Genomic DNA, 12,758 nt, shown 5'->3' on the forward strand with positions numbered 1-12,758 from the left:
TTGCTCGGTGCACTGTGACTGAGTTTCTTTTTGGCCCGAGAGGATGAAAGAAAAAAACACGGGAAGCTCCGCAAGTGAGGAAGTGACCAGGTAAACACCCCTAACACTTCTTTCACCTCCACAACAATCATGGCAAAGAAAGCAAAGGCTAGAGTTATCCTCGTCAAATTATTGTCTACTGCAGGAACCGGCTTCAACTATGTCAAGTCTCGCCCTAGAATCAGCCCAAAGATGTCTATGATGAAATACGATCCTGTTGGTATGTTCACTTTCACTTAACCACTAAATAATATGTATACATGTGTATATGTGTTATGTATATATATATACATATGTACATATATATCTATGTATGCTTATATTTTATTGAACATATGGGTATAGTCAAGCAACACGTCCTGTTCAACGAAACCAAGATGAAGAAATAGAAATTTGGATTATACTGTTGTAAATAATGAACTTTGGATATATCATTATTGATTGTTTGTGTGTATTGGTTAATTGAAGAGTATGCAAGATGGTGTTTATTGATGTAAAAGAGGCAGAGTTTTCTACTGTAATTGTGGTTCAATACTTTAGATCTCTGCTTATTATTATTATTTCTCAGTGGCGGATTTTATTATGAGTTCAGTAGTTCTCCCAACCCTTGAAAAGAAAAGAGAAAATATGGATATGTACATTAGTTTGATTGTAGACTGAAATTCATATGGATGTACCGGTCTTATCAGCAAAATCAACAAAATTTACTTACAACGTTATCGAGCTTGTCGACTTTTTGAAGAACTTCGCCCTCCATTTGCTTCATATATTCTGACATCTGCTTCTGCACGCTGGGAATAGAGGCACCAAGTATACGAATAGCGAGTAAAGCTGCGTTGGTGCTGTTGTTAATTGCAACAGTTGCGACAGGAATTCCACGCTATGAATGGCGAATGATATGAGAAAAGAAAAGAAAAAGAGAAATTACGTTAAAGTTGCACTTAATCACTTACGGGCATTTGGACAATGCTGTGGAGAGAATCAACGCCATCAAGATGAGTGCCCTTAACGGGGACACCGATGACCGGCAGCGGTGTCATGGCAGCAACCATTCCAGGAAGATGGGCTGCGCCTCCTGCACCGGCAATGATAGCCATGAGTCCACGATCAGCAGCGGATTGAGCGTACTCAACCATGCGCATGGGAGTTCTGTGGGCAGACACAATGGAAAGTTCAAAGGGGATTCCAAAGTTCTTAAGAATCTGTGCACCGACCTTCATCACAGGAAGATCAGAATCTGATCCCATGATGATACCCACCAAGGGACGAAGAGTCAAGGGACGTTCAATCTCAGGTTCAATGGCGTGGAGAATTGGCTTCAGGCGCTTCTGAACTTGCATCATCGATTCACCAACGATAGTGATGTGGCCCATCTTACGACCAGCTCTGCATTCTTTCTTGCCATAAAGATGAATTGTGGCTCCATCTGTTAAAAGAGCTTCTTTGCATGGACGGTAGCACAGCTCCATGCTGTCAGAAGTACCGAGGATATTCACCATAATAGAGGCAGGTACCTTCATGGCAGTAGATCCAAGAGGCATGTCAAGGATGGCGCGCATATGGTTCTCATATTGAGAAGTATCACATGCTTCGATAGTATAGTGGCCAGAGTTGTGAGGACGAGGAGCAATCTCATTCAAAAGGATTTCACCTAAAAACAGGGGATTAACAAAAAAAAACAGCCTTCTATCATACAAATATATAGCTTACCATCCTTCATAACAAACATCTCAACACCAAATATTCCCGCACCAGTGAATGTTTTGATGGCGTTCTCTGCGATAACCTGGGCTTTCTTAAGAACCTCGCCACTGACCTGAGCTGGAGCGATCACCAAATGACAGACGCTGTTCTTGTGGATAGTCTCAACAACTGGGTATGAGCGAACTTCGCCATTTGCGCGACGAACCACCATTACAGCTAATTCCTTTGTAAAAGGAGCCCACTTCTCAGCGTACAAGGGTGTTTTTGAGAGGGTCTCCATTGCACACTTAATATCGGCTTCAGATTTTACAACGTAGTTTCCACGACCATCATAGGCCAAAGTCTTTGACTTGAGCATGAACGGGTATCCAAATTGTTTTCCAGCTTCAAGGACAGCGTTGGAATTGGGTGTTTCGACATATGCAGCTACGGGAATACCATTTGCTCTCAAGTGATTCTTCTGGACAAATTTATCCTGGATAACCTTCACTGTGGAAGCAGAAGGGTGTACCTTAACCTTCCCTTCATTCTCAATGTCTGCGAGAACCTGGGCATCAACATGCTCAATTTCAACTGTCAGGACGTCTACTTTTCCAGCCAATTCACGAATCTTGGCTGCGTCGTTGAAGGCTCCGGATATGTGGCTCTGGGTAGCTTCGATTTGTTTTGCTGGTGCATTTTCTGGTGCGTCAAGGATAATGACCTCAAGATTCAGGCGGGAAGCAGCTTCCACCATCATACGGCCAAGCTGGCCACCTAGCATTTAAAAATCAAAAGTTGTATGTTGGTGAATATTACGCTATAAAATACAACAAGCTTTCTTATATGTAAGAGTTTTCTGAAGTATCTTACCTCCGAGAATGCCTACTTTCTGATTGTTCATTCTGAATCCCTTTGGATTGTTCTGTTGATCTTGTAAGAGTATAGGAAGGATAAAGGGCAAAAATGTGACTTTTGATCTACATGAAATGCCCGCCAGAGTGATGTGACTTTGAGTAGAGTCATTGTCCCTAACTGAGATCCTCACTTAAAACCCATAAACTACTCGGTACTTAAAATATAAACCTTTATCGAGGCAGCTAGTACACCAGCACACTCTGCCTCTCACACCTCCCAAATCTAAAAAAAAAAACTGTTTTGACAAAATGTCAAATTATCCTGCCAAATTAGTTTGAGGCATTAGTAGATTAAATAGTGTTTTTGTGCTTTTGAGATTTGGAGGCTAGGTTATATTGATGTTTTCTCCAAAGTTTGCAATATGTTGAATTAAACCTTCCACACCTCATTAATTTGTTTGTAAAACCGTGTGGTCTAGATCAGATTTTCTAGTGGGCTTATGCCTGTGTATTAGGGTACCTAGCTTGGGTTATCACTTTTTTTCTCCTTTTCAGCACAGCAATTATTTGAAACAAAATTATGAGAATCTATCACCAGAATTTGTATTTCCATATAAGTCCAAGCTTTGTACATTTTACTCCGAAATCTTTTTGGGAAGATGATTACACAAAGAAAACCTGTGGTGCTGGACACAATTAATTCAAAAAGAATGAATGATTGTTTTGTTGGTCATACAGATGATTCACTAAGTATTTATTTTTGAACAATTTTACATTTCGAGAAGTTTTACCTTGAAATATATATTTGAATAAAGGGGTTACCTATTGATAGGCAACAGAGAGTATATATATATATATGTATATATAATTATATGTATATGAAAAAAAGGAAGAAGAAGAGTCTATATAAATAAAAACAGCATTGAACCACTCTCTGCTTTTGATTGATTGATCCTCAAAGGCTTAGTAAGCATGTTGAATAACAAGTGTTGAATCCTAAAAAAATCAACAAAACTTGGTGCTTTCTAACCACAGTGAAAAAGAAAAACTCTCGTTTGAATACATCATAGAACCACCTGTCAATTATATTATACTGCAGGTATTTCAACACTCCTTTACCTTCCTTTTCTGGGCTACATCTCGAGGTAAGAGCATAAGATATTACGTTTTTTCTTGAGCTGTATAGATTATATAATTTTTCTTTATAAGAAAAATATTATTTTAATTGACAAACTCAAACTTTTTCTGTAAATGGCTACAAACGATAGCTTTGTGGTTCGATTCCTAAAAGAAAAAAATATATAATTGGATGAAGATTTGTTCAACCTGAGTATTATTAAAAGCAAAATGTACGGAATCAATGAATCAATGAATTAAATATCAATTGGCCGTCATCTTCCTTAAAATTTAGGCCAAGCTTCTTAATATAACGAGGGTTGTCAAAAAAATATTATTCATTTATTTTCCCATCCTATATTTATATCAAGAGTAAGTTGTGTCACAAAGTCACTTGTTTCAAGTGTGAATTCATTTTATGGACCCTTGCGTTCCTGGTATACCAAGACTTTCCCTTTCTGACCCCAAATTCTGACCCTTCTTCAAACAAATGACCTCGATAAGCGAATAGGGAATACGTGGGCCGATAGCCATGCCAGCTATTTTTGAACACGCCAATCAAATTCCCCAGATCAGTGGTTGTTACAGCATCTATTTGTATCCTAGGCTAGCCCTGATCGTTTTTTGCTTCTATATTTATATATTATACAAAAATAAACATAATAACATATAATGGTACGACGTCGCATGCTAACTTGAGATACTCGCTTTTATTATTATCGAATTGTCATATAGTGACTTGTTTTTACTTCCCGGGCATCTCATGACCAGCATCTCTACCCTTACGCTGCTCATCAAGGCTCACAGCATAGTTAAATGTGTCTTTGGTCAGGTAGCGCTCCCCAAACGACAGAGCCACCAATCTAGAGATACTCATACGAGCCATCAAGTCTTCCTGAGACGGAAGTGTGGTACCATTTTCAGCAGCTCTCTTGCGTTCATTGACAAATTCCTCTTGAATATACTAAATAAAAAATAAATGTATCAGTCAAAAGCTTGCCTAAAATAACAGGCGCACATATTATGTATATATCTTACTTCAGAAACATCGTCTGGAATCTCGTATTCACCATGTTTTGCTGATTCAATATATGCCCTGAACATATCTAATGTCTCATTAGAATATTGCATAGTATCCTTCAAATTTCCATCCGTAAGTGCAAATCTGGCTTGGAGGGGTACAGTGCAGTGGTTCTATTAAAACACGTCAGTTACAGTTAGGATTCGATAGCGGCCAACTTACAGGCAGCATTGATTTTGTAGAAGATAAGCTAATAACACCAAGATTGGTATCGAGTTCAAATTGACTGTAAGGGAACATATAATTCAGACTTTGGGTGTGAATAACATTCATCAATGCTTGGATGTTACGAACACCTACACACAAATACCGCAAAAAAAATCAGCTTTCCTAATCTAGAGTCCGTGTGATTATCTAACCTGTATCATCTAATGTTCCTTCCGAGAGTACTGTCTCGTCCACCAGCAGTAGTGTATCATTTGGGAGCTGAAGAACACCAGCATTCAATTGCTCGTCTACACTTCTGGGATTAAAAGAGGATTTATTAAGGATTTCCAGGCTCAAGGGCATCTCAACGCATCTTTGAGTAAGATTGGAAAGGATAAAAGCAACATGCTTGCTTGCAGGGCTGTCGAGTTTCATTTCCAATGACTTTTCATTTTGCAAACCAAGCTCGGATGCTGGGAACTTTGAAATGTTGAGACTGAATTGGCCAAGCTTTACGCCTCTATTCTTGACGGTTCTATGAATAGATTATTTTCGTGAGTACAATTGTTATTTAGCCGTACTCTCTAAACTATAACTTACACTCTTGAAAGCAATTGCAGTACGACATACTCTGCCACCAGTTTATCACCGCCGAATGCCGTTGCAATATAATCCACCAACTTTGCTCTGATATCGCGTGCCTGGACAGAGGCATTGATCAGATTTTCGGGTTTAAATAATCCATGAGATCCGTTTTCAAGGGATCTGTAAGTGATAGCATGGAGAACTGGAGTATTTGTGAGAGTAGCCATGTGTGTTTCAAAGTCTTCTGTGGATCCGTCTGAAGAAACTGGGTGTCCGAGGACTCCAATGACTTCGATCAGCTGGCCTACTCGAAGAGAATCTCCTGAATCATAGAATTTTACTAGTGCTGAAACATGCTCGTGCCCAGGAAGAGGATACTTTTTGGATGTACCATTCACAGGTTCCTTTAAAGCATCCTGAATGTTGAGTTGATTCAGGGCATGGCTAAGATCTGTTCACGAGAATTAGTAATAGATATTATTATGTTCATCTCATAGAAATCCAAATGTACCTAAACTACCATGTGTTGTTTTGGCCCATGGTGTTTCACCAGGTGGGGATACACAATATACATTGGTTCTCTCACTCAAATATTCATTTGGGACGCTATCGAAGCTACAGCCGTTCTGCTAATAAAACATCCACAGAACATTAGACCCTTGCCAAAGACCCTATTGATTTCCTAATTATTTTTTACCTCTATGTCCATGCTATCATCCGTGTATCTGTAGCACAGGATCTTTTCTGCTCCTGTCTCGTGGTCATGTTTGTTGTAAGCTGTAACGAACATTTCCTGACCAAGTCCTGTATCTTGAACCATGCATCTAAAACGAACTAGAGTATTTTTAGGCACATGTTGTACAGAAACGTCGTTTATAGATGGAATCTGACAAAAAGGCATATCAATGACACATCCATAATATTCGTAGTTGATTCCAAACTCGTCTACCTGTCTTCTTTGTTCTGTGGTCTCGAATAGTTTGCTGAATATTGTTGAAGGATCAAATTCTGCTGGCGATGCATTCGGCTGTTGGATAAAAGTCTCTATTATTCATCGACATTTTAGTTTGGCACGTTTGTGTTTTTTTTTGTATGCAATGAGAGATAAATAACAATAATTTTTGCGGATTGTAAAATATTACCAAAGAGACTTGACACCAGGAGCAATGGTGACTGAATTGCTTGGTCTGTGGTGATGGACATATTAAGGTGATTGGATGAATTACAAGGAAGAAGAAGTAATGTGTCTCCGAAGGACCTTAGTAAACGCTGTCACGGCATGTGGCTATGCGAGGTAAGGCGAGGTGAGGTGAGGTGAGGGGATGAAGCTTCCTATTGCGGGGTTGGTGTTTAAAGGCAAAACTTGTACACCATGTGTATTTTTATAAACCTGCAATTACTTTATTTCTATTTACCGTCTTTCTTTCTCATTCTAAAAATAATAATAAAAATAAAAATTTCTTATGCTACCATTAAACTCTGGCCAAAATAGTTTGTGGTCTCCACCATTGAGCCAACCAACACTTCATAATGGCACCACCATTCCAGACAGCACTCGACTCAGTCTGGCAGAGCTGACTGTGGGAGATATACTAGAGCAGTATAAGTACGACGCCGATCTACTCAAATGTATTCTGATAGCAAAAGCAGAAGAAGACAAAGCAAGTGTGTAGAAACAAAACAACGTTGTAACATGAAGTCTAACTGTACACTAGAGAAGAACGGCAGAAGAAGTCCGCCGAGCAGAAGAGACCAATCTACGTGCAAAGTACATTGATCTTGAGCTGGTTCATATGAGACGGGCAAGTGATTCTCCTTCATTGATTGATGACTTCATCAGTGGGTCGTTTGGTAAGTACATGTTGCATGATATGGATAGGTTCTTATCGGTCTATTGGTTTAAAAGGATCCCTTGGTGTATCTTCTGAGTTCTTACCTGAGTGGCCTTCGATACAATCATCGCAAACAATGTCGGTGATGTCCCCAGTCGTGAATTCACTTATGGAACACCCCTATGAGAAATCACCGTCGCCCACGCAATGCTTGACCATACAACCCCATTCCCCTGGTACAGCCTTCGAAGTTCCATTTGCCGGTCTATCTATCTCGACCTCATCGTCGCCTGAACCGACAGAAGTCGTTACTGTACAAAAAAATACAGAAACTGCTGAATCAACAGAACCACCCCCTGTGGTTGCTCTTTCTCCACCAAAAGAGAGATCCTGTAAACGTACGCTTTCTCGCACACGCTCTCAGCGTCGACCTGGAATGAGTGTCAAGACATCGAAAAAGAATCGATCAGCAACAGCTCAACCTCTCCCACAACCTCTTCCACAACCACCTAGAGAAGTCGAAGTCGAAGAAAAACAACTTGACCATGGTGCGGTTATGGAGGCATTGCGAGCCAAAATTCGCCGATCAGTTCCCAGTCAGGAAGAACTAGAATTACAGGCAACTTCTGATCAATTAGCCAGTATGTCTCAGACCGGTGTCCTTCTCCTGGATCTTAAAAATCCACGAAAGTTGTTTCCAGTACGAAGAACGCCTGCTTCACCACGTGTACCTGTTGCCCGACGTCCACGTCCGTTTACATCAGCACATAACCATGTTGAGAAATTAAAGGAAGAAGGACCAATAAACCCTACACCTTCTTGTAAAAATTAGCTCAATCGGCTTGGGTATATACCAGTATAACTGCTTTATTTTCTTTTGCCTTGTAAATATTAATAAGATAAGTATCTCGTCCTCCTTTGGCAACTCTAGCTTTTTTTTTTGTTCCTTTTTTGCTCTTTTTTTATGCCACATATTTTTATTCTTTGTTCTCCGCTTCTTTGGGCGATCCATCACTTGTTAAGCTTTTAGAGCTGAATGTTTGTTACAATTTTTTTGGTTATTTATTTTCAAAACAATACAAACTCTGCTAGGTTTCTAGTGAAAAAGTTTATAAAAGAAAGAGAAAAAATATGAATAGGGGACTAAGTGAGGAAGGTGATGGTAAGCCATTAATCAATCTTGCCATCTTTGATGGTCATTGACATTATTGGCTTTACTAGATGTTGTAGAAGATTTTGCTCGACAACTTGAAGCAGGTAATGCTGTTTAAAGAGACAAGATAAATATTCACGACATATACATCAGTATGTCTGAATTCTCAGAAAGAGAATAAGAAACTGGATAAAATGGACATTCAGTTTATGGATGAAAGTGATGACGACATGGATGCACAATTTGGCTATGAACAGATTCCTCAAGATGAGGAAGGTTATGGTCAATTGGAATCAGACGATGACCAAGACGATGACCAACACCACAATCGAGACCAAGAGGACACAATTGAAAGTATAGAAAATGAATTAGCGCAAGTAAAAGCACCGACCCTTGTGCTCGATGCATCAGAACAAGTACCAAAGGGTAAGATATGCTTATAGACGACAAATAAACTCATGTAATACTAGACACCCTGGCACTGATCAAATCTATTATGGGAAATATTGCACTATCGGAGAAGGCAACACCAGGTGAGAGAATAATCTCCTACTGTTTCTGTTATTGTTGGAGTATTGACTTCTTTGTAGATTGGGCTAAATCGATACCCGAGTCTGCATGGCTTCCTCAGATCAACGGTGGCGATCAAAATGATGCTTGATTTCATTGGCGTATATGACTATCACCTGTATTAATTATTTTAATAAATACAATAAGAGATTCCGATTTGATTTCAATGCTGTATTATTATTTTCTGATAGTGATTTATAAGACACTATTTTTAACACACAAAAGGTGTACTTGACTAACGAACGATAAATAGCCATTAAAACTAGACGGTGTGTATAATATATAAAGACAACTCTGGTATTATATTTATTACTGTGCTCTATTTCTGAATACTACACACAAAGGCTTGAATTTATTAGCGCACTATGTATCACTAAGATCCTATATAAATGATACAAATTTGGCAAGAATAACTGGCTGGTTTATCTGTTGACTATATATTGGTAGTGCAATATTAGTCATCTGAGCGTCTACAGATATATACTAAAGAAATTGAATAAGTAAAGTATACCAAACCAACGATGATATATGCGTATTATCGAATGTCACATTTCTGGTATTTAAGTATCAATAAATTGCTTTTCCCGTTCCAGCGGATAATCGATTACACTTTTCCCGGGAATTTTTGCACCATTAATTTCTGGAAATATTGCTAAGAATATCGTTTGAATTCAATTCTTTTCAAATTAACTTTTAATTATATGTATATGATCGACATAAAAATAGGATTTTCTAATGACTTAATATGTTGCTGGCGTCAATCCATTGTTGCCGTTCCTGGTGTCGAGAACGGTACAAAAGATAAATCCTTTTATGTATATCAAATATGCAGACGATTGTAAGTGTATTTGTAGTCTCATTAATAGGCTTGTTAATGACATTAACGTATTCAGATGACCAAAGTTGTGGCTTCTCGTCCTCTTCCCCATGAATTACATCATCCACTGTTGTTTCAAATGAAAGTCTGATCCCTTCATCTTCGTCCAGTGAAATATTTTCAGCTACTGCTGGATTTTGATAGATGTTTCTTTGTAAATCATTGCTAATAATTTCTTTGTCTTCCAACCTTAATTGTTTTGTTGTGAGGTCAAATTTAAATATTTGAACTTTCGGGATTTATTGTTCGAATTAATGATAGCTTTATTGAATAGAATTGATGTCAACTACTAATTATAATCAAGAATAAAGTACACTGAGTGTTAAAAAAACCGCAATTTTCTCTCAGCTGACTAAATTTCAGTCTAACATACACTTTGATTTTAAAAAAAGTATCAAGAAAAAGAAGTATACATCTAAAATTAAAATGATATACAGTAGTTTACATATACTTTCAGAATATGTTATTAGACTTGATATTTATTAATAGTTTGTTGGGCGGCCTTTTGCGTCAATTACTGCCTGGCATCTTCGATGCGTACTTGAAATCAAGCTATCCAAATATCTCTGAGGAATTTTCTTCCGTTCCTTCTCAAGAGCAGCATAAAGATATTTCAGGCTGTGCAAGCTGTATCTTTTTGACCGGACTCTTTTGCTAACATAATCCCATAGATGCTCAATGGGATTAAGATCCGGGCTTTGAGGAGGCCAGTCAGCCAAAATTTTGAGCTTATGCTGCTTCTTCCAATTTACAGTAACATTGCTTGTGTGTGCCTTGGCGTTGTCTTCTTGGAGTACCAAGTCATCTCAACCAGTTTGCTGCTGGAAGGCTGAGAGAGAAGGAAGATATGCCTCTTCTAATACTTCAACATGCTTCTTGCCATTGGCTTGTCCGTTTATGATTTTTAAAGCCCCGACACCCTTGCTGAAGAAGCATCCCCAAACCATGAAAGAACCACCTCCAAACTTCATGGTTGGAGAGATAAATGTAGTACGAAGACCAGCGTTGTTCTTGCGGAGAACTTTCTTGCGGCCATCATGACCAAAAAGTCGGGATCGTTTCTCATCAGTCCAAATGATCTTTTCCCAATCCTCAATGCTCCAATCAAGATGAGCATTGGCCCATGGAACGCGTTTCTTTTGATTCTCAATAGATATTTTGGGCTTCTTCATCATTCTACGGGAATATATGCCATAACTGCGAAGAAAATATCTTAGAGTGTTTGCTGATATGGGATTCGCAATGGCTTTTCTGATGTAAGACATTGGTTGCGTCGGATCCTTTGAAATCTCACGCAGGATCTCTCTTTTATCTCTTGCATTTAACTTCTTTGGTCTCCCTGGGTTCTTGACTCTCTCATACGACCCAGTTTCTTTGTAGTGCTTAAGCACTCTTGAAACAGTATAAGGGCTAACATTAAGTATCTTAGCAATGTCACATTGCTTGGTGCCATTTGTAATGCTCTCGTGTACAATAATAGCGCGAGTTACATTGTCAGTTTTTCTTCTTCCTTCAGCCCTGGGAGTAGGTGTCATATTAGTGCTTTTAGTTTTTTGATTGCTTTATTAAAATGTGAATTTAGAAGAAGAACATCGTGCAAGTTTAGAGAAGTTTCGGACTATAAATTCTTGCGTTATTTTTCAACACTCAGTGTATAATTAACTTACTTTTTCTAATTGCTTTGGTACGTTTTATTCCTATTTTTCAGTATGAAATAAGTTAATTTATCCACGGATATTCTCATCATACGTCTACTTTACCTGGTGAATACATGAATGTCATTTGGCTCTGTGCTTAACCCGGCAAGTGATCTTCTGCATAGCTGTCTATCGATATAGAGTATTGGTGATTAATTATTATTTCTTTATTGTCAAGTTTATATTCAGGGTTATTAATTGAATATAAAAAAAATCGTATGAAACAGTACTTCATTAATAAGTTGCCCAAAGATAGGCTGTAGTTCTTGAAAGAATAAGAGTTAGGTACCAAGAGAGAGATTGAGAAACGCGCAAAGTGTGGGGACAAAGTAGTAAGCTAATGCATACAATGAATATATTGTATTTTTCAGGACACACCATTTTTCCCTAAAGGATTAGAGAAAGATACCGGGTCCTGGACAGGTAGTCCTGATTAATTAATCCGGTCAGATAGAAACGTCGTCCTCGTAAGATCGTTGATTAAATATCCATATAAAGAGAAAGATAGAAATAGAGTGTGGGCTTGATATTACAAATGCATTGCTAGAAACTCCCTACACTATCAAAGCGTGTCTTTTAAAGCTAATGTATTATACGATTATAATTACATGAATACTAGTATCTAATATTTAATGGGTAGATATATATAGACACTGTTTATATTAAAATAATGTGCTTGATAGCTCTTAATAAAAAGAAAAAAGAAATTAAACCAAATAATATAATGATTAAAAGATATAGGTTTACATAAGAATTTCTTGCAGCTTATAAATGAAAAGCAATTAAAACGAAGTTATAGGATCATTATTGAACAAAGTGATTGTTTATACCATCTAAAAAAGACTAGTACAAACCTTAAAACCATATAGTAATGAAACTACATGTACATTTTAACAAAACTCATTGTAGGTTTGATAATATTAGCCTACTCCATATTTTGGAACTATCCTTATCCAATAACGGGAATATTAAAGAAATAATAAAAATGCGCGTATCCCAGAGTTTTTCATAAGTTGCACATTATGATTCCAACAAAGAATAATAATAATTACAATAAAGTTTCTTAACATATTAGCATTATATTAAGATAGAAATTAGTTAACACCCTGTCTGTATGTTAT

The 12,758-nt window shown here is 37.9% G+C and overlaps 5 protein-coding genes across 5 annotated transcripts; 3 read left to right on the forward strand and 2 right to left on the reverse strand.

Moving 5' to 3' along the window:
* Positions 1 to 129: 129 nt before the first annotated feature.
* PHYBLDRAFT_105635 (hypothetical protein) lies at positions 130 to 428 on the forward strand (the record flags this gene model as incomplete). Its single annotated transcript, XM_018427910.1, has 2 exons — positions 130 to 259; positions 385 to 428. 2 exons carry the CDS (start codon positions 130 to 132, stop codon positions 426 to 428), a joined length of 174 nt encoding a protein of 57 aa, XP_018298579.1.
* A 71-nt stretch (positions 429 to 499) lies between these two features.
* PHYBLDRAFT_184343 (hypothetical protein) lies at positions 500 to 4,229 on the reverse strand (the record flags this gene model as incomplete). The annotated part of the gene is made up of 9 exons (XM_018438917.1): positions 500 to 645; positions 752 to 919; positions 993 to 1,690; positions 1,750 to 2,499; positions 2,596 to 2,769; positions 2,809 to 2,862; positions 3,371 to 3,401; positions 3,610 to 3,757; positions 4,120 to 4,229. 9 exons carry the CDS (start codon positions 4,227 to 4,229, stop codon positions 628 to 630), a joined length of 2,151 nt encoding a protein of 716 aa, XP_018298580.1. The 3' UTR covers positions 500 to 627.
* A 150-nt stretch (positions 4,230 to 4,379) lies between these two features.
* On the reverse strand, positions 4,380 to 6,711 carry PHYBLDRAFT_76751 (hypothetical protein; the record flags this gene model as incomplete). The annotated part of the gene is made up of 9 exons (XM_018443186.1): positions 4,380 to 4,659; positions 4,734 to 4,889; positions 4,939 to 5,072; positions 5,136 to 5,458; positions 5,524 to 5,959; positions 6,020 to 6,137; positions 6,206 to 6,394; positions 6,458 to 6,552; positions 6,651 to 6,711. The coding sequence occupies 9 exons, from the start codon at positions 6,709 to 6,711 to the stop codon at positions 4,441 to 4,443; spliced, it is 1,731 nt and encodes a 576-aa protein (XP_018298581.1). The 3' UTR covers positions 4,380 to 4,440.
* Positions 6,712 to 6,971: 260 nt separating this feature from the next.
* PHYBLDRAFT_138101 (hypothetical protein) lies at positions 6,972 to 8,172 on the forward strand (the record flags this gene model as incomplete). The annotated part of the gene is made up of 3 exons (XM_018429939.1): positions 6,972 to 7,175; positions 7,224 to 7,359; positions 7,415 to 8,172. The coding sequence occupies 3 exons, from the start codon at positions 6,972 to 6,974 to the stop codon at positions 8,170 to 8,172; spliced, it is 1,098 nt and encodes a 365-aa protein (XP_018298582.1).
* A 299-nt stretch (positions 8,173 to 8,471) lies between these two features.
* On the forward strand, positions 8,472 to 9,221 carry PHYBLDRAFT_178647 (hypothetical protein; the record flags this gene model as incomplete). The annotated part of the gene is made up of 5 exons (XM_018438020.1): positions 8,472 to 8,502; positions 8,562 to 8,597; positions 8,647 to 8,919; positions 8,964 to 9,026; positions 9,084 to 9,221. 5 exons carry the CDS (start codon positions 8,472 to 8,474, stop codon positions 9,152 to 9,154), a joined length of 474 nt encoding a protein of 157 aa, XP_018298583.1. The 3' UTR covers positions 9,155 to 9,221.
* Positions 9,222 to 12,758: the final 3,537 nt, after the last annotated feature.

This window comes from Phycomyces blakesleeanus (assembly GCF_001638985.1).
Source record: "Phycomyces blakesleeanus NRRL 1555(-) unplaced genomic scaffold PHYBLscaffold_1, whole genome shotgun sequence".
NCBI lineage: Eukaryota > Fungi > Mucoromycota > Mucoromycetes > Mucorales > Phycomycetaceae > Phycomyces > Phycomyces blakesleeanus.